We start from the raw sequence: 19,647 nt of genomic DNA, 5'->3' as shown, positions 1-19,647 counted from the left end.
CCCGCTTCCTCACCTGGCCTGGCGACTTGATCTCTTATTAACGAGGTTCCTAGGAACTACGGCTGAGACCTGCCCCTCCCTGGGGCCTGCGGAGGGCCGCATCGGGAGGGCCCTGAGCCCAGCTCCCTGCGGGACCGCCTGTCAGGGTGGGGCCCACCCCCAGGGGGCGCCAGCACAGACCCTCCACTCTGGGGGACGGGACGACGGAGCAGCTTTACAGAAATGAAGAACAAAATGAAAACTTTAAACAGCTCGAAAAGTTGGACTTGATTCAGATCAGTTGTTTCCCTTTTATAAAATTATGATGCCATTTCTAAAGGGACTTCAGTCCCTTACAGCTGTTTCCCAAGGAGAGGGACAGTCCCCCCGCCCGGGACTCCATGGACAGGAGGGACCTGCCGGCAGCAAACACGGAGACAGCCGTTCCCTTTTCCGTCCCTCTCCTGCCTGGCGACACAGGAGGAAGCCTCCGTCTGGCTGCCCAGCCCCTGGGCACCTGCCCCACATGGGCCCACCTGCCAGGGAGGAGAGGGCAGCCTCGGGCCCGGGGCCCAGCCAGGAACAGCTTGGCTGGAACCCACAGCGGTTTTGCCTTTTCACGGCGCTCATTTTCGTAAATGATGCCCATGTGTGACAAATGCTACCGGCTTCCCGCTTACAGTGATGACATAAAGTCCCTTTTAAAAATACATACGTTTAAGTAAGAAGACGAAAACAAGGCAAGTCTTTGTTCCACGAGGACCACTGAGGGAGGGGGGTGGTGGGCGACGCTGTGTGGGCAGCAGTGATGGGGGCAGGGCAGTGCCGGCCCCCGCCCGGCCCCCATCCCGTCCCACCCCCCCGTGCTCGGAGGCCCCGGAGCGCCCAGCACCCAGCCTGCGGTCCATCCTCCCTCTGGCCCTGCAAGCAGGCCTGGATCCACCGTGTGCGGCCCGGCCCCGGGCGCTGAGCCGAGCTGCACTCTCAGGCCTCTGCCCTCTGGCGCCCTGGGCCTGCTGAACCCCGCGGTCCTCTGAGACAACACGCCGCCTCGCCCCTGGAGTGCCCCCGCCACAGCATTCAGCGCCCTCTGCGGGAACTTGCGCTGCGTGGAGGAACCCCCGCCCTCCCAACGTGAGGCCGCACTGCACGCACCCCAGTCAGGTGCGTGCTGGCGGCGAGGGGGGGGCGTCCCGCCGGGGCCAGGGCCGCTCACCTCGGAGGTTCTTGACGAAGTCCTCCAGCTTCATCTTGCGCTCGGGCTTGACATTGGGGCTGTACATGTCGGTGTTGAGCAGGATGATGGCGAAGGCCAGGATGAAGATGGTGTCTGGGTTCCGGAACTGCCGCACCACCCCGGGGTTGCAGATGCAGTACCGCTGGCTGGGGGCGGACGGGGGTGGTGCTTCAGCCGGGGCAGGAGGCCAGTCCGCCCCTCACCCGTGAGCGGCCCTAAACAGCTGAGGCTGGTCACTGACCTCGGAGCCTCCGTTTCTGGTACACGGGGATGTCACCTGTCTGGCAGAGCCAGCCCTGACCGTCCACTCACACCCACCCCATGTGAGTTAAGTCCCACCCGCCCGTACTTCGGCCGGCATGTGGCTGCTCGGGACTGAAGACCACATCCCTCGGTCCCCGCGCAGCCACGTGCTAAGTTCCGGCCGATGCGATGTCGGCACCTTCGAGGCTGTGCCTTAAAGGCAGGGGGTGCCCTCCATGCTCTCTGCCTGCCTGGAACGTGGATGTGATGGGTGTTGCATCTGCCCCCGGGGACCTCAGGTGACAGGAGCCCAGGCCTCCTCCACGCCAGCTCAGAGGGCTGCCCACCTCCGGGGCGTTTCAGCCACAGCGGCTGCGGTGGGCGTCTTTGTTGCGGCAGCCGAACTAACAGCCTCGCTACAAACTGCCTCACAGAGTCATCTGCTCACGTCCTCACTGCCTCGAATACGCCCCACACCCCACCCCACGGTTCCCTCCACTGGCGACCTTGTGCAGGGGTAGGTGTGTGGAGCAGGGATGGAGAAGAGGAACCGGGTGGGGCACCGTGACCGAGGCCCACATCCCGCAGGCAGCAGCCATGGGAGCTTAGACGATGTGGGCTTCAATTTCGTCTTCCCTGTTAAGTGCCGCCCCCTCCAGGAAGCCCTCCTGAATGGAAGTGTCTGAACGCTCCCCTCCCAGGGCCTGGGGCTTCTCCTCCTGCGACCTTGCTCCTCTGTGAACCCACCACCCCTGCTGAGCCCAGAGGGCTGGGTCTCCCACACCCAGCACGGGGCACGGAGTCCCTATGCAGCCAGTGTGCATACCATCCCAGCATGGAAGATGGTGCAGGGACAGCCCGCCTTGACTGCAGGCTCTCGGAGTGCGGAGTGCGCCCGCACGGCCTGAGTGGTTTAATCCTTCCACCCCCTCCAGGGTAGGTGCCTTCATCAACCCCTCTCTACTGGCAAGGACGTGAGGCACAGAGAGGTTATGTAACCAGCACAAGGTCACACAGCGGTGCAGGTGTCAGAACCAGGCCCTCTGCGTCCCTGAGGGAGCACCTGCCCCTGTGAACGAGCAGACGAGTGACGACACAGATGGACTCCCGAACCAGTGAGGAGAGGACCATGAAGATGTTGGAGGCCCTGGCTCCAGCACTGAGCCGCACAGCACGCGGCAGAGGAGGGGCTGCGGCCCCCCGCACCCCCGCCCCTGGAAGCTCATGGCCACCTGACCCTGAAGGGGAGTCTGCCCTTGAGCCACGGTCTTCGAGTGGGGACGCTTTCTCTACCTGACACCTGCCCCGCCCCCACCTGAAGGCCTCGATCAGCCGCTCCACCTTCTGGGCCTCCCCCTGGACCCGGATGTGCGCCTGGAACTTCCGGAGGGCCTCGTCCAGCTCCATGGCGGAGAAGTCCATCTCGTCCACCACGCAGCTGAAATGAGAGAAGGCGGCCCCGTCAGCATCCCCTGCCCACCTTCCCGCCGGGCGCAGAGGCGAGCACGGCCCGCAGAGGGCGGAGGGAGCACAAGGGGTCAGCGCCGGGAGGCCCGAGAGGGAGGGCAGCCGGAGTCGGCTCCCTCCTCCACAGGAGGACGTGGAGGTCTCGACACCCACTGGCCCTGCAGCCACCGCGCCCTGGGCCTGCCGCTCACGTCAACGCTTTCCCGGGCATTTCTGCGGGGCCTCTGGAGGGGCTGTGCCGCCCTCACCTGCCGATCCCACAAGGCGGGCAGAGCTGGGGAGGCCGCAGGTCACAGGTACCTCTTATCACAGCCCCGCCCCCAGCACAGCCTGCTCCTGCCTCTGACCGTGACCCCGAACGGTAGACGGGTCTGCAACAGGGACCCTTGCGTGACCACCCCGGTGGGGCTGCAGAGACCCCGGCCGTGGGCCCCCTCCCCTGGGGCGATGCGCTGAGCGCTCAAGGCTGTTGGGGCAGGGTGAGGGCAGGGGCCCTGCAGGACAATTCGCTGACCAGCATCCGAGTAGGATGCCTGGGGGCGGGGGGGTCTCGCTGCTTCCTGAGGCCGCTGCTATTTTCTGATCCGAGGAGAACAATGTGCGGATTTCCTACGGACGAGGAGCAGCTCGGAGGGGGCGTTGGGGGAGAGCAGGGGTGGCTGCAGGGGAGGGGGTCAGACCACATGGTCTTGGGCCCCATTCACGGAGCAGCTAGCGTGCTCTCCTTGGACGGTTGCTCCCGGATTTCAAAGGGGGAGGGGGCACCAACCACACTATCAGGGCGGGGCCAGAACTATCAGAAAGGCTGGGCTGGGAGAGAGCAGCCCAGGTGGGACAGATGCCACAAGTCGGCCACACGCCAGGCACCGCCAACGGCTCGCTGCCTCTCCGGTGTGTGTGTGTGCGTGTGACTGAGTGAACACTAGTGTACATATATGTGTGTGCACGTGGGTGTGTATGGGGGGGCACCCAGGCCAGACCCCCCCACACCCCCGTTCCCCAAGCCTGGGTCTGCTCACCTGTGAAACAGAGAGGCCGCAGCCCACGCCAGCCTCCTCCCAGGCCCAGGGGCGCCCGGAGGTGGCAGGTGTACGTGGCCAGGCCGCCCTGCCGTTTTTACTGAGGGTCAGTCTTTACCCTGCTTTGATCCCGTTCCTGGCCCACCGGCTGGGTCACCCATCCCGCGTGCAGTGTCTGGGTCAGCAGTGTGCCCACAGCAGGCCTGGAGCTGCACCCCCAGGTCCCGGCAAAGGGGAGCAGGGCCTCTGTTCCGAGCTGGCCTCCTGCTGGCCCTGGCTCCCCGTCTGCGGAAGGGGTTCTGGACCCCTGACGCCCCCGCGGACGAGGCGAGGACACGGCCTGCACGTAGCACCTGCCCAGTGACCACAGGACCCAGGTGCGGCGGCTCTCTACTCAGGACAGTCCGGACGAGGGCCGGGGGGTGCGGGGTACGTGCGGGCAGGGCTCCTCGAAGCTGTCAGCAGTGCCCAGGGGGCTGGAAACCTGTTCTTCTGCAGGGTTCCAAGGAGCTGAGAGTCTGTGGCCGGCAGCCTGGTTGGACCGTCTCCCACCTCCCGCCAGGAGAGGGAGGAGGAGGGGCTGAGCTCACCGGTTCCCCTGCCGCTGCCCCTGCGGGAGGTCGGCCCCGAGGCCGCTGGGCCAGGGGAAGGGGCTGGCCCTGCTGGATGGGGCCAGAGGTGCTGGCAGGACTTCTCCGTGTGTCTGGGAGCCAGAAAGACAAAGGGGAGCGGGGAGCCTGGGGTGTGTGCGCAGCGCCCCCAGCCCCACTCACTCGAGCACGTCGCGGTTGAACTGCTTCTGCCGGTTGCCCAGGAACTCCCCGATCATCTGCCGGCTCAGGCCCTTGCGCTGCAGCAGGAAGTGGGCCACCCCCACCGGCGTGTCGGGCACGAAGCCGCGCTCGATGAGGTACTGGACGCCCTTCTCAGGCTTCCTAGGGGACGAGAGATGGGCTCAGCCGGGCGCTCCCACCACTCCAGCTCCCCCAGCCCTCATCCCCTCCTCCTCCACGGCACCCTGCCCTGCCCCACCCTGAGCCCACAACGCAGGGGAACCGGGGCGGCTTGGGCCCTGCAGGAGGGCTGGGCCAGCGCAGGAGCATGGAGGGTGCCGGGGGCTGGGGGCCGGGGGGGGGGCACAGAAGGGCCCCACCCCTCCCGGCTCCGTGGTCCCCTCTGTGCCGAGCTTCCAGGCGGGCTGGAGGGCCCCGCCCAGCACACGCTGGCCGCCTGTGGCACGTGCTCCGTGCCGTCACCGTCTGAGGACCCTGCACGCCAACTCAGTTCCCACACCACTCCCTGGGGTTGGCACGCTTGCCACCTGTGCTGCCCGACAGCCATGTGACCTTGCTGGGGACTCGACTGCCCGTGTCGTGAGACGTGTGTGTTAACACAGTCGGGCGCCTGGAACGCTGCACGCAGTAGGTGAGCAACGCCTGGAACGCTGCACGCAGTAGGTGAGCACCGGGAAGGTTTAGGATAAACCTCAACTGACGGCAGAGGACGCGGAGGCGCAGCGCCGGCCCCACCTGCAGTCAGAGGCCTGGGGCGGGCCTGTGCCGGCCCCACAGGGCTGAGCGTCCACCCGGACCAGGAGCCTGGTGGCCGGGGCACCCTCGGGGGCTGAGCAGTGAGGTCCCTTCTTCCCGGCGGCCTCGGGGCCTGGTGCCGGCTCGGCTGACCTCATGGGGAGGCGGTGGTCGAAAGAGACGGGGCAGGGGGAGGCGCCACTGACCCCTTCCCTCTGCACCTGTGACCCTCGGAGGGCGGTGTCCTCCTCTGACGAACCCGGAGCCTCGGATGGGCTGAGGAGCTGCGGAGCCCTTGGGCATACCTGGCGCCCCACGCCTTGCCCCAGTGGTAGAGGTCAGTGTCCTGCTGGCCCCTGGGGGCACGGAGGTGAGGACCAGGATCTACCTGCCACCACCAGCCGTGCGCTGACAGCGGGTCCCGCAGATGCCGTATTTCCACACGCAGGCCAACCTCCAGCCTCAAGATGACCCTGCTATTTTTATCCCAGGTGGCCACACACCCCAACCTTGCGCTCAGAGCTGGGCGGGGAGCGACTGCCGGTCACCTGGGTCCCGGCACAGAAGTGGTCACCGAGTGGCCCCGTTCCCCCACGTCCCCGTTCCTCCCGGCAACCCTGGGGTCTCCAACCAAGAACTGCCCCAGCCCCAGGCCTCTCCAGGCACTGGGCTACTGGTGCTGATGCTGCAACCGGGGGTGGGGGCGGGGCGGGTTGCGCTTCCTCACCGCCAGCTCCACAGCGGCCCCCGTAGGACCCCCGCCCATACCTGACCGCCCCCCACTTCCACGGTAGCCCACAGATGTGTTTTCTTCGGCCCACACAACGTTAACAGAAAGAATTCCAGTTGGTCGCCAATGTTTAGAAACCGGGAGCTTGGACACAGAACCCGGATTTCCGGCTTCTCTTGAGAAGACTGTGGCACCCCCCGGCCTGGCTCCCATGTGAAAGCGACTGGAGAGCCCCCTCTCGGGCGCCCCTGTCACCCACCCGGGCCAGCCTGGCCCACCGAGGCCCTGACACCATGCCCGGGTCCAGCCCAGCCTCCTCCTGCCGCCCTGGGGGGGCTGCTCCCCCCTGCCCCGGCTGCTCCTGCCCCGCTGCTCCGGCCCCGGCTGCTCCGGCCCCGGCTGCTCCGGCCTGCCTTCACAGGCCAACGTCGTGCAGCCTCACAGCTGCCAGGCCCCCCCGCCGCAGCCCACAGCCCCCTGGGACGGGCAGGCTGCGCAGGGGCCGTAGGAGGTGGACTGCCCAGGGCATAAGTGCCACACGCCAACTCTGTGCCGGGCGGCACTCTGGATGACAGCGGCGAGCGTGGCTAGCCTCGAACGCCCGGCACGACAGCTGCCCCCGCCCAGTCTGAAGGGCAAAGTGGCCGAGCGAGGGTGGGAGGGGTTCTGGCAGGGGAGGCAGAGGCCTTCTCTGAGCAGGTGACACAGTGACAAGCGTGCTCAAGGAGCTTTTTGATGGAGGCAATGGCGAATGCGAAGGCCCTGAGGTGGGAGTGGGTTTTGTAGGGTCGAGGCCATGAGGATGCTCCAGGGCTCAGAGTAGGGGCCCCGGGGGAGGGGCATCTGGCTCTGCCCTGAGTGGGATGAGAAGCCCGGCATGCTCTGCACAGCGCAGTGGAGGGACCTGGGTCCCCGTTTAAGAAGCCGCCTCTGGCTGTTCTACGGGAGCCCACTAGGAGACCCTCGCAGGCCCCCCAGCGCTGGTGCAGGAGTGGGGGAGGAGGGGCTGGCTCAGGACACCGCCTGGGGGCAGCGATCGCAACATATGCTAGTGACCCCGCGTGTGAGCCCGAGGGCTCCAGCCCTCAGCCCGAGGCGGACGGGGCAGGAGCCGCATCCAGCTGGCACCCTTCACAGGATGCTGCAGGAGAGGAACGTGGACTGCCCAGGCCACGACCAGAGAGCAGGGCCTCCCAGCAAACTGAGAGGAACGGTGCTGCGGCCGGAGGTGCAGGCGGGGGTTCGGGCGGGGGCTCCAGGCTCGGGATGTGCGCGGCCGGCAAGGCGAGTGATCTCCCCGACCGTGGAGAGCCAGCACTGATGTGAGCCCCTGGCCCGCAGGATCTCGCTGGCCCCCAGCTGCCCCGCGTGTACTCCGGGGGCCCTGCTGGGCAGGGGTCCTGGGCCCACTGGCCCCTCACAGGGCTCCGTGCTGACCGGAGCAGCCCAGGTGTCCTGCGTGGGTAGGTCACACACTCGGCCTGCGGCTCACCCACAGCCCTGCCCGCCCCCCCTGGGGCAGTGAGGGGCACTGGACGGGCTCGGGCCGAGGCAGGAGGGTGGAAGGCACGTCCTCTGGGGCTTCGAGATCCCCCAGAGCACGCAGGGGACCCCATGGAAAGGAGCCTCTGCCCGCCTTGTCCCTGAGAGACTTGATGAGTGCAGCAGGCCCGGCCAACACGTAGCGGACGCGGCCGGGACAGAGCAGTTCACTCGGCTGTGACAGAGCCCATCCGACCGGGCAAAGGGGCTCGCCGCCACCCCCAGCTCTGGCTCCCCCTTCCCTGCCTGCGAGCCTGAACGCGGCTCCAGGCCCTCGGGACTGAAGAGGCGCAGCCTGGGGCCCTGCTGCCTGTGCACCCTCAGGGGGCCAGCGGGGGCCCGGCCCACATAGCGCAGGTCCGACCAGAGAAACAGAACGTGCTGTGTCCGGGGCTGGGGCCGACGTGGCTCTGGGAGGGGCTGCTTTGGCCCGTGTTCCCATGACTCTGCTCTAGAACCTTCAGGGCCTCCCAAGCCTGCAGGACAAGTTCCGGCCCCTCGCCCCTCATCCACTTCTCCATTCACTCCAGGCATCCATCCAGCGCCTGCTCTGGGTGGGTGCGGCACCAGCACACCTGTGGGCCAGACAAAGTCCCTGCCCTCGAACACACATCCTCGCTGGAGCGCGATGAACTCCCAGGAGAGACACTCCCAGGCGTGGCTCAGACCCCAGCTCCGCTCTCTGGCTGGGTGACCTAGGGCAAGTCACTTACCCTCTCTGTGCCTCAGCCTCCCCACCTGCGTAGTGGGGAGTGACGGTGCACACAGCAGAGTCACTGTGAAGATCAAACGAGTCAATGCCTCTAAGCCCTTGGAAAACACGCTGGTTTTATGGCTGTTTAAGAAAAGGGCCAGCACTAGGCAGAGCTAAACCAAGGGGAAGCCATAGTGACCACAGAAGGCCTGGACTTCAGATGGATGGGGTGAGAAGGGACGGTCCAGAAAGGCCTCCTCGGGAAGGTGGCATTGAACCTGGAGCCAGGAAGAAGGTCCCTGGGAGCAGGAATGACCAACGCAAAAGCCTTACTGGACACGTAACAGAACGGGGCACACCAAGGGGGGAAAGTGGTGCGGGGGTGGTGGTGGGATGAACTCGGAGAGTGGGATTGACATGTATACACTAATATGTATAAAATAGATAACTAACAAGAACCTGCTGTATAAAAAAATAAACAAAATTAAAAAAAAAAACCAAACGGGGCCCAGAAAGGCCGAGTAGCTGTGCACCAGGCTGTCCAGCGAGGGAGAGCCAGGTTCTTACCCCTTTGCCCGTAGAAGCCCGCAAAGTTCCACTCTATGCTCCCAGCCCACCGGGGCTGCAAATCTGCTCTGCCCACCTCTGCGCTGCCCGCTCTCCCCATCTCTCCGGGTTCCCTCGACGACTCCTTCTCTAGCTTTCTGATCTCCACCCTCCAGAACCAGCATCCACGAGGTGCGGAGGCGACATTTTCACCATCTACACCTGACGCGCTTCTGCATCCCGGGCGCCCGGGCCTCTGCCCCCCACCCCCGCTGCCCGTCTGCTGGGCCTGCGAGCAGCCTCTGCTGTCCCCAGGTCCAGCTTTTCTCGTCAACTGTGCCAGGTGAGCACGTGCAGACCACAGTGGTGCCGCCAGCCTCGCATCTCTGTCCTCGAGCCTGAGCCCGGGGCTCTTGGGAGGCGGTTACTACGAGGCCGGTCTCTGCACCTAAGGACCACCCACCTGCCGGAACCCCTCTCCTCCCAGCAGGGTCTGCAGGGGCCACAACGGCTCCTCCTGTCGCTTTCACTTGCTGCAGCAGCTGAAGAGACGTGGACGTGGGCGTCTGCCCGGCACCCTGTCGGCCTCAGGATTTCCCACACCCCCCTCGAGCTCCGCCCCCTGACCCCACGGGCTGCCTGGGCTGGCCGGTCAGAGTGCTGCACCCCGCTGACGACAGCGAGCGGTTCAGACGGCGCCGGTGGGAGCCTCTCTTCCTGCAGGGCTGCCGTGAGGCTGGACCACGAGCCCGGACTGCTGGCTGCCCTCCTGCCCTGAGGGCGCGATGGTGGGGCACGGCCAAGAGATGCCCAGTGGCTTTTCAGGTCCACGAACCAGTAAGGCCTCTCTGCTTGAACCAGTTTGATCGGATGCCCATCATTTCCAATGAAGAAGGGCCTGATGCACACAGAGACCAACACGGGGTCTGCACAGACACCGGCAGGGCCCGAGGATGTCCCGAGGTCGGAGGCCGAGCCATCCCCGTGCTGTTCTCACTGGCCGCAGGGGCGAGGGATGGACTCACCAAGTTCAGCACCCAGGGGCCCTGCACGCCTGGAGGTGCCCTTCAACTCCGGAATCTAGGCTCGAACCCCTCCAATATCCTGCAGAGAAGCGGCCACCTCCCATCGGCTCGCACACCTCCACGGCCAGCAAGCTCATCACCTCCCCAGACTGCCTATTTTATCCAGCTCTGATTTTCACAAAGTTCTTTCGGATACTAGAAACCCAAGCTGAACGTGGCTGCCGGGGTCTTTTTTGCACTTATCCCAGAGACAAGGTGGAAGAATTACCCTCTGGCCCTTGTGCACTGTCGGTGGGAACATAAACTGGTGCAGCCACTGTGGAAAACAGTATGTAAGTTCCTTAAAAAACTAAAAATAGAGCTACTATATGATCCAGCAATCCCACTCCTGGGAATATATCCAGACAAAACTGTAATTCGAAAAGATACATGCACCCCTATGTTTGTAGCAGCACTATTTACAATAGCCAACAGGTGGAAACAACCTAAATGTCCATCGACAGAGGAGTGGATAAAGAAGATGTGGTACATATATATACAATGGGATGTTAGCCATAAAAAAGAATGAAACATTGCCATTTTCAGGCCTAGAAGTGATCATACTTAGTGAAGTAAGTCAGACAGAGAAAGAAAAATAGCACATGATCTCACTTATACGTGGAACCTAGGGAGTTCCCCCGCTGGTCCAGTGGTTAGGACTCTCTGCTTCCACTGCAGGGGGGCCCGTGTTCGATCCCTGGTCGGGGAACTTAAGATCCTGCAAGCTGTGTGGTGTGGCCAAAAATAAATAAATAAGTGGAACCTAAAACATCATACAAATGAATCTATATACAGAACAGAAACAAACTCACAGACGTGTGGTAGAAAACAAACTTAATGGGGGGGGGGAGGAGGGGGGGAGGGAGGGACAAATTAGGAGTATAGGATTAGTGGCTACTGGGAGTTCCCTGGCAGTCTAGTGGTTAGGACTCAGCTCTTTCACTGCCATGGCCCCAGGTTCAATCCCTGGTCGGGGGACTAAGATCCCGCAAGCGTGCAATGAGGCAAAAAAAAAAGAAAAGAAAAGGATTAATGGATACAAACTGCTATCCATAAAACAGATAAGTAACAAGGATTTACTGTAAAGCCCAGGGAATTATATTCAATATCTTGTAATAGCCTATAATGGAATATAATCTAAAAAAAAAAAAACCCAACTAAATCACTTGGCTGTATACCAACACAATATTATAAATCACCCATACTCAGTTTAGAAAAAAGAGAAGGAACTGGCATGGCTGGAACACCCGTGGGGCCTGCCCCGCGCTGCCTTCCTCCCTGAGGCCCTCGGCACCAGCCAGCCCAGACCCGGGACAGCGCTCTGAGGGTGGCGCGGGCCGGAGGAGTGGCTCATGTCAAGGGGAACAGGACCCGGATCTGCAAAGACCCAACGCAAAGTGCTCGTAAGAGAGCCACAGTCACTTAAACCGTCAGCACGTCCAGCACCAGCAGATGGCCCGGCACAGCCAGCACTTCTGGTTCTGCAGCCTGGAGCCAGCGCCTGGGGTCCCGCGGCCCGGCTGCCAGCAGCCACGCCTCCCAGGCCACCGTGAGGATTCGGCGAGATGCCGCACACGAAGTGCTCGGCACCAGCTGCCAACTTAACATGCAACCACGCAGGCTGGCTGTCACCACCGTCCTCTTCACTGGTCACAACAGACGTAACGCCCAAGGCGCACGGAATCGGGAGCCCAACCCGAGCTTTGCCGCTTACTGGGAGGCGGGCCGAGCCCCGAGCCCCGCGGACGTTGGAAGGGCGGCACCTCGGAGCACCGCAGCCTCGCGGCAGGGCTCTCTGCAGCAGCTGCAGCGGGCAGTGGACAGAGGGCAGGAGGAGAGGCAGGCGGCGGCCCGGCGCTGGGCGGAGAAGACCTGCCTCCAAACCAAACGCAGGCCCTGGGCGGGGAGGGACCTCGGAGGCCAGGTGAGCAGCTCCCTGCCCGTCGGGAGTCCCGGCACACCAAGTAGTCTCCGAGGCCCGGCTTACGTGCTCCTCAGACAAGAGGCCCTCACTCCCTTCCGAGGGCACCATTTCATCAGGGGCGGCTCTGGGGATGAGGACACTCGTCCAGAGTGGGGAGAGGGCTGGCCTGGCCCACGGTCACCTGGGCCCGCGCCCGAGGGCGAGAGGGAGGGGCGTGAAGGGGGTCCCGCTGGGTGCCCCTCCGGGCTGTGGGGTGCGGACCCCAGCTCCCACCGCTGTGGCGGCGCCCCCTGGACTCTCAGCGCACACGCGAGGCCCAGCGAGCGGGCGGGGCCGCGGAGGCCGCGCTCCAGGCCGCAGTCCCTGCACCGGGCTTTACGAGGCTGTGCTCAGGGGCCAGGCGGCGGAGGCGTGAATCCCAGTCCGGCCATCCACCGGCCATGGGGCCTCGGGCAAGCTACCTCTCGGCACCTCAGCTCACCCAAACTGTAAAGCGGGCTAGTGACGGTCCCCTCCCTACGGTCTGCCGTGAGCACGGTGGGCTCGTACGACAGCACCGGGCACACGTCAGCGCACGTGGGCATCAGCCACTCCCGTGCTCCATGCTGCTCTGCCCGCTAAGCCACCTCCTGGATCCTCTAAGGCCCGAGCCCCAGGCCCCCCGCAATGGCTCTGGACGCAGGAGCCCCGCGGAGCACAACCGCTGCCATCCGCGGCACCCTGGCCAGCGGCTCCCGGTTTCACGGTCTCTAACCCTCACCAGGCCCTGGGCGGGCAGGAACCTCACGGCCAGTTTCTGGGCGCAGCCGGCGAGGCTCAGGGTGCAGGGCAGTGCCGAGTCCCTGCAGCGGATACGCCGAACTGGGGCTGAAACCCTCCTGCCTCGGCTCCCGGCCCCGGCCCGGTGCCCAGCGCTGCGAGCCGGACGTGCAGTCCTGGAGCCCGGGAGGCGCATATGGATGCCAGGCAGACGGCGGCAGCCTCCTCTGTGGCCCCGGGGACAGCCCCTCCCCACCAACCTGCTTCACCTTCTCGGGTTTCATTTGTTTTCCCTCTCTCCTCCCCAGTTGGCTACTCACCCACTTTGGATCCAGCATTCAGGCCCTTCACGTACCCCCTGGAGGGGGTGGGTGTCTGTGCTGGAAAGCTCCCTCCCGGGAGTGGGTGGGACCTAAGAACTGTTGGAAAGGCAGCCTGGGTGTGGGCCTGGGGAGGGAGGGAAATGGTGGGGGGAGAGGAGAGCCACGGGGAGAGCATGGGGAGCAGACGCGGGCAGTGGACACGTGGGGGTGCGAGGAGGGTGCCAGGAGGGAAAGGACAGAGGCGCTGAGGTCGGGCCTCCCAGGCAGGGGCCCCGGCCTCGGGCAGCAGGCGGCTCAGTGCCCATCCTTGTCCAGCGGCTCCAGGGCCCGCTCAGGGACACCCGGCTCCCCGCTTTGCTCTCCCCGCACAGGGCCTGGCCCTCTATCTACTCGGGTCGGACCACCAGCCCTTCCCGGGCCTGGCGAGACTCGGGAGATGGCCGGTGGCCACAGCGCTGTGGCTGCGCCTTCAATCCTCCGAACACCCCCCGAGGTGGACAACCAAGGCCGAGGAGGAGGAGGAGGAGGAGGAGACTGAGGAGGACCGGAGCTTGTCGCCGCACGACCTCCCAACATCTGCCCCGCACGCCGCTCGGAGGAGCCAGCCTGCCACCTGCCCCTCTCGGCGTGCGAGACCCGCGTCATCCAACGGCGGGCTCTGCAGCCGGGGGACCATCCTGGACCCGCACTTCAGGGACACAGCCGCCAAGCACGTGTGGCCGGCGACCACCTGCACTGTGGCTTGCCACCGGGGGAGCTGGACGGACTGTAGTCACCTTCAACCTGAACTTAAACACCGCCTGTGGCTGGACCTCACCTCTGTCCCTCGACTTGTAGAGGGGCGAGGTCCCCCAAGCTCAAGGGGCTCCAGTGCAAAGTCCACCAGGAGTTTTCATGGTCTTAACGAGCTGACTCTGCAATCCATGTGGAAGAGTGACTACCAACAAGAGCCAAGACCACTTTTTAAAAGAACAAAAGAGTGGTTTCTGTCCTAATAAAAAAGCATGTAAAACTGAAAGTCTGATGTTGGCAAAGGAACACACAGAGCCTCCACCCACTGGCGTGGCGCGTCGCAAGGGTCTTTATTCTGTTCAGGCCTGAGTCCAGGCCCCCTACGCAGGGCTTGGCATGCAGCAGGTGTTCGGTAAATACTTGCCAAGTGAGCGAAAGGATCCAAGCACAGGCTCTGTTCACGTAGGAACTGGATGGGATTTCAAGTCAACAGAGAAAGGACAGACTACTCAATACACCGTCTGCAGACAACCAGCTAATTTACAAAGAACTATAAAAACTACACCCCTCACCTTGTACCATTCTCCAAACCAAACGCCAGGTTAAAGTCCTAAAGGATATAAAACAAAACTAAGAAAGTCCTGAAGAAAATATTTTAAAAGTATATTATGACCTGGGGCAGAGCCTTTTAAAATAAAACATAAAAAAAAAAGTAATAAACAAAGAGAACACTGATGAATTGACTACATATATACAAATATTGAATCATTATGTTGTACGCCTGAAACTATGTTACATGTCAATTCCACCTCGATAAAAAAATGCAAAAATTAGTAACTTCTGTTAGACCAACAAAGCATACACAAAGTTAAAAGATATATAATTAAAAACCACTGAACTGTACACTTTATAAGGGTGAATTTTTATGGTCTGTGAATTCTATTTCAGAAGTTTTTTAAAAATAACAAAAGGCCAGTGACAGACAGGAAGAAAATATTTGTAATTACAAAGGATTAGTATCTATAATATATAAAGAACCACTAGTAAATCAAAATGAGAAATAACAGAAAAATGGGCAAAAAATAGGAACAGGCATTTTGTAGAAGAAAAAACCCAAATGGCCGAAAGACACATATATGGACGCTGCATCTTAGAAGCAGGCAGGGAAATCCAAATTGAAACAATAGACACACTGTTTCTATGCTTTGATTGGGGTGGGAGACAAGGCTGAGTGCTGTCCAGCGTGTGGGGAAACGGGCCCTCCAGGTCCAGCTGCAGGCTCTACTTCGATGGACAACACGCCCACGTGAGCCCCAAACACCGCCCCCTCCAGCTATCCCCTTCCCCAGAGACTCGGGAGCGTGTGGGAGGGGCAGGCCCACGGTCACTGTCACGTGGTTGGTGACTGTGAAAACATGGGAGCGAGTGGCCAGACCACCCTGGACAGCCACACGTGGACCCCACGTAGCAGCACGGAGACCAGGTGGCGCGCGGCACCAATGGGAACGGCCTCCAACAGCAGAGCGCGTGGCAGCGTCACAGGGGGGACAGTGGGTGTGGCCTGGGCCCAGGTAACGTCAACAGGGGCCACGGGGACAGCAGGGAGGCTCGGGCCCAGCTCGCCGCACGTCTGGCGCTGCTGAGCAACCTATACATCCGCTCATCTCCAACTCACACTCCGCGAGCTGGACACCATTGGGCTCGGCGCCACCACGCAGATGAAGCCGCCGTGGCAGAGACCGAGCTGCCCAGGGACACACAGGCAGGAAGGGCAAGGACCGGGGTCCGCACCCAGGCGGCCTGGCCTGGAGCTGCGCTCTGGACCACACGTGCAGAGAAACCCGAGCTGGAAGGCTTTCACCTTCTACGCTGAGTGGAGAGTGTATTCACGCGTTACAGGTGTAATTAAAGACTAACAGAGCCAGAAAGAATCTACAGAGGCCAAGGCTGCTGGGGGGAGGGATGCAGCTTTTTCTGGCCTCCACCCGTCCACCCAGCTGGGACTCCCACGTCAGGACACAACGTCTGCCAGGGACGAGGGAACCTTGGGCACTGGGGGAGCCCCCAGGTCATCCCAGCCTCCCCCAAGAGGGTCCGAGATGACCCGGGAGCTGGCTGTGCCTGGAAGCAGGTGGGGGCAGGCTTTCGGGACAGACCTCAGGATGGGCTCGGCAGCACATGACCTCCCCGTTCAGCGCGCTGTTCTGGCCACGGACTGCGTGGCCGTGGGACTGGTCCTCACATGCAGATGGAGTCTCAGGAGAACACCCCTGGCAGATGTGACGGGCCCAAGACTCTTAGTCCTCAGCTGATCGAGGACCAATGGCCCCCAGCCCCCGGCGGCTCCTGTGGGACTGCACAGTTCCCCCACACGCGCCCTTCGGGACGGGTCTCTCTGAGTCCCCCGGCCGGCGCTGCCAGCTGCACCAGGGATGGCTCAGAAGCGCCCCCAAGACCCTCCACGCCCGCCTAGCAGAGGAAGCGCGGAGCACAGCTGTCAGCGGCCGCCAAGCAGGCTGGCCGCGTCCCCGCCACGGCCCCCCTCCCCGCAGGAGCCAGCGCCAGGCCGGCGTCTGCTGACCCCAATCCAGAGGCCCTGTGGATGGGAGTGAGGAGAAATCCGAGGTTTAACAGCCAGAGCCGCCAGCGGCCCCTCCGAGGGAATGCTCAGCCCGCCTGCCCTTCCACTTGCTATTTTCAGCCGTGCTAAGAATAGTGAGCTTTAAATACCAGCCGCCTGCCCCAGACCTGCTCTCAAGGCTGCCCCCACGGCGCCTTGCCAGAACGCGGCGTGGCGGCCACGCCACGGACCCAACGTACGGTCTCCCAGAGGGCGCAGGGCCTGCCAGTGCCCTGCTCCCGGGGGCGGGCCCGAGTCCAGGCTGCACGGACCTGCACCCGGCCCGCCCCTGCTCAGACCCCCGTGCCCGCACCACCCAGGGCCGCAGCAGGCGCCACCCCACGCGCCCCCCCGAGCCCCACCCCGGAGCCGCCCCTCATCCCGCCCGGGCCGCCAGCGGCCGGGGACTCACTTGTTGAAGAGGTTGAGACCGATGCGGTAGTGCCGCCGGCGGATGACGTCGTTGCTGAAGGTGGGCGAGTCCCAGCTGTTGCGGGTCTCCTTGTGGTAGGTCTGCTTGCTGAGCGTCTGCTCGCGCAGGCTGTCGCGGGACGAAGACTCGGAGCTGCAGTTGACGGTGTCGTTGGAGTTGGACGTGCTGTTCAGGCTGTCGTTGTCCCCATCCGAGTAGTCCGACTCGGACTTGCTCTGCCTGTTGGCCGAGCCATTGATGGCCAGGTGGCCGTCCAGGGGCCTGGGCGCCCGGGCCCGCGGCTCCGGCTCCTCCCGGGGGAGGCCCCTGGGGGGCCCGTGGGGGCCGTGCTTGGGGCTGCCCTGCGGCCCGCCCAGGCCGCGCTCGTAGGCGCTCTGCCTCTTCAGCGAGCTGCGGTCCGAGCGGTCGCTGAGGTCCACGGAGCTGTCGCTGGGCGGCTCGATGGTGAGCAGCGGGAGGTGCTCCCCGCGCAGCCGCGGCTCCTGCGGCTCCAGCGAGGGCGTGCTCCGGCAGCTGGTGTCCGTGTCCCCCTTGTCGTCCTTGTGGGCCAGGGCCCAGTAGTCCTGGGCAGCACCCCCGGGCCGCAGCCGCAGGTCCGACTCGGCGCTGGACGGCCGGCGGCCCGCCTGCCTCGGGGGCAGGGGTGGCGACAGCTCCTCCTCGTCGATGTACAGGGTGACGTCGCTGTACGAGGCGGTCATCTCGTCCAGCTGGCGGTGCTCGGCGCCGTGCAGGGCCGGCGAGGGCTCGGCATCCCGGGTCCGCCCCGCGTCGGGCGCGGGTGCCCCCTCGGCGTGCAGGCTGCGGCAGTTGAGCGCGTCGTCAATGGACTCGGCCAGCGACTTCACCTGCCGTGAGAAGGCGTCCTCCAGCTCCGTGATGGCATCCGCGAAGTCGCCGGCCGGGGCAGGGGCCTGGAGGGCAGGCGGCGGGCCCAGGTCTCCGCACTCGGCCGGCACCAGGGCCTCCAGCGGGGCACCCTTGTCGGTCACTGAGACCTGCTTGCCCTCGAAGTAGGAGCTGCGCACCTTCTCGGGCCCCTCGAAGGAGAACTGCATCCTCATGTTGGACAGCACGATGCGGCGCGACATGCGGTTCTCGGACATGGAGCTGCGCAGCCTCTCGAAGTTCTTGTTCATCTGGTACTGGCGGAAGGCGGTCTGGATGGTGCGGGCCGCATGGCGGGTCACGAGGCGGCCCCCATACTTCCGTTCTAGCATCTCCACCTGCGGGGGAAGGAGAGGAGGGTGAGCACGGCCCAGGAGGCCCAGCGCGTCCCGGGGTCAGACCCAGCTAAAGCAAGTGTTCCCTGCAGGACTTCTCAGAACCTTTAAAGGGTGGGGGTTTCCCAAAGTTCTCTGGCCGCAGCCGCCTTTGGCCCTGGTGTGCCTGGGGCATGCAGTTGAATGAGACTTGGAGGGGGTGGAGGAGGTGCAGGCAGCCCCTCCAGAGACAGGAAGCCCGCGGCAGGTGCAGGTTAAGAGACCGGCCCGAGGGGCTTCGCTGGCGGTCCAGTGGTTAAGAATCCGCCTCCCAACGCAGGGGACTCGGGTTCGATCCCTGGTCAGGGAACTAAGATCCCACATGCCGCAGGGCAACGAAGCCCACGCGCTGCAACTACTGAGCCCGCACGCCACAACTAGAGAGAAGCCCGTGCCCGAGCAGGCCCTGGGCGCCAAGCACTGGCCGCAGGCCTCCAGCCTTGCTTCCGCCTGCGGCACTGCCCGAGGGCCTGGGCCTAGTCCTGGCCCTTCCCTTTGGCAGTGGAGTGACTCTGAGAAGCCTTGGACCCTGCGGTTGCTCAGTCCCATCAGACGGACCTCGCAGGGCAGCGGTGGGCACAGGTGAGACAGGCCCTCGGCACATGCCAGCACAGGGCTGAGGAGATGCAGGACCCTCGGCTGCACTCCTGGGAAGTGTAGACAGTTTGTGGGGGCCCCAAGTCCCCTCCCTGACAGATGGGGAAACTGAGGCCCAGCACACCCCTGGAGGCCTCCAGACCCAGAGCAGGCTCTGTGAGCCTGGCGATGGGGCCGGGCTGTAGGCAGGCATGGGCGCTGGGACTCCCGTGTGCCACGTGGGCCTGTGAAGTCCTAGGCTCACGCCGGCCGAGGACTACGGACAGCCCCCGAGGGCCGCTCCCCGTGCCTGCTTCCCGAGTGAGGCCAGAGCCCGCTCTTCGGAACCCGGGAAAGCCCAGGATAAGGAGCTGGCTGGTCGGCCAAGCCGAGCCCTTGGGTGCCGGGCAGAGTGGCCCCTGATGTGGGTGGAAAGGCCTCGGGTCCCTGGGAGTGAGGCGTGCTCACATCCCGAGGGGGCAGGACACCGCTGTCTGCTCCATCCAGGCGCCACGCCCACACCGGTGGCAGGGGGACAAGGTCCCCACCCTCAAGAGGTCAAGTCCGTCCGGAACAGAGGCACACGCGTCACTGAGCAAACCCCAGGCCGTGGCTGAGTGGGGCAGACGCTGCTCAGAGCCGCCTGAGGGTGGGCGGGAAGGGGGAGGGGGCTCCCAGCCTCACTCAGGACTCAGGGTGGGTCCTGGTCTCCCTGAGGGATGCCAGCTCCCCCCAGACACAGACGTGCAGCTCTCCGGGGCCCACAGGAGGGGGAGCGGCAGGCGGGGCCGAGCGGCCCCTCGCACTAGAGGAGTTGGGGGGCGGGGTGAGGATGAAAATGACTTTTCAAAGCCCGGACCTGGAGTCAGCCAGGGCGGGTCTGTTTTTCCTCTCGCCCTGAAGTTACTGAACGGCATCCAAAGCGATGACCTCACTTCCGCATCTGTGAGCAGCGTCTGTTTTCTGGG

General features: G+C 63.9%; 1 protein-coding gene across 16 annotated transcripts in view; it reads right to left on the bottom strand.

Moving 5' to 3' along the window:
• IQSEC1 (IQ motif and Sec7 domain ArfGEF 1) overlaps nucleotides 1-19,647 on the bottom strand; it is a 330,464-nt gene that overhangs the window by 18,404 nt on the left and 292,413 nt on the right. For all 16 annotated transcript variants that reach the window (XR_014251035.1, XM_082413930.1, XM_082413929.1 and 13 more), the window contains 4 exons: nucleotides 16,821-18,067; nucleotides 4,719-4,880; nucleotides 2,775-2,897; nucleotides 1,196-1,362 (listed from right to left, as the gene is read on the bottom strand). Coding sequence is in view for 15 of the 16 variants with exons in the window: in XM_082413930.1 (XP_082270056.1) it covers nucleotides 1,196-1,362; nucleotides 2,775-2,897; nucleotides 4,719-4,880; nucleotides 16,821-18,067 (1,699 nt within the window). In the remaining variant the exon portion in view is untranslated. The remainder of the gene's footprint in view (nucleotides 1-1,195; nucleotides 1,363-2,774; nucleotides 2,898-4,718; nucleotides 4,881-16,820; nucleotides 18,068-19,647) is intronic.

This window comes from Balaenoptera physalus (genome assembly GCF_965194825.1).
Source record: "Balaenoptera physalus genome assembly, chromosome: 11".
NCBI classification, from domain to species: domain Eukaryota; kingdom Metazoa; phylum Chordata; class Mammalia; order Artiodactyla; family Balaenopteridae; genus Balaenoptera; species Balaenoptera physalus.
Note: the sequence above shows the minus strand (reverse complement) of the source record. Positions and strands in the feature narration are given on the sequence as shown.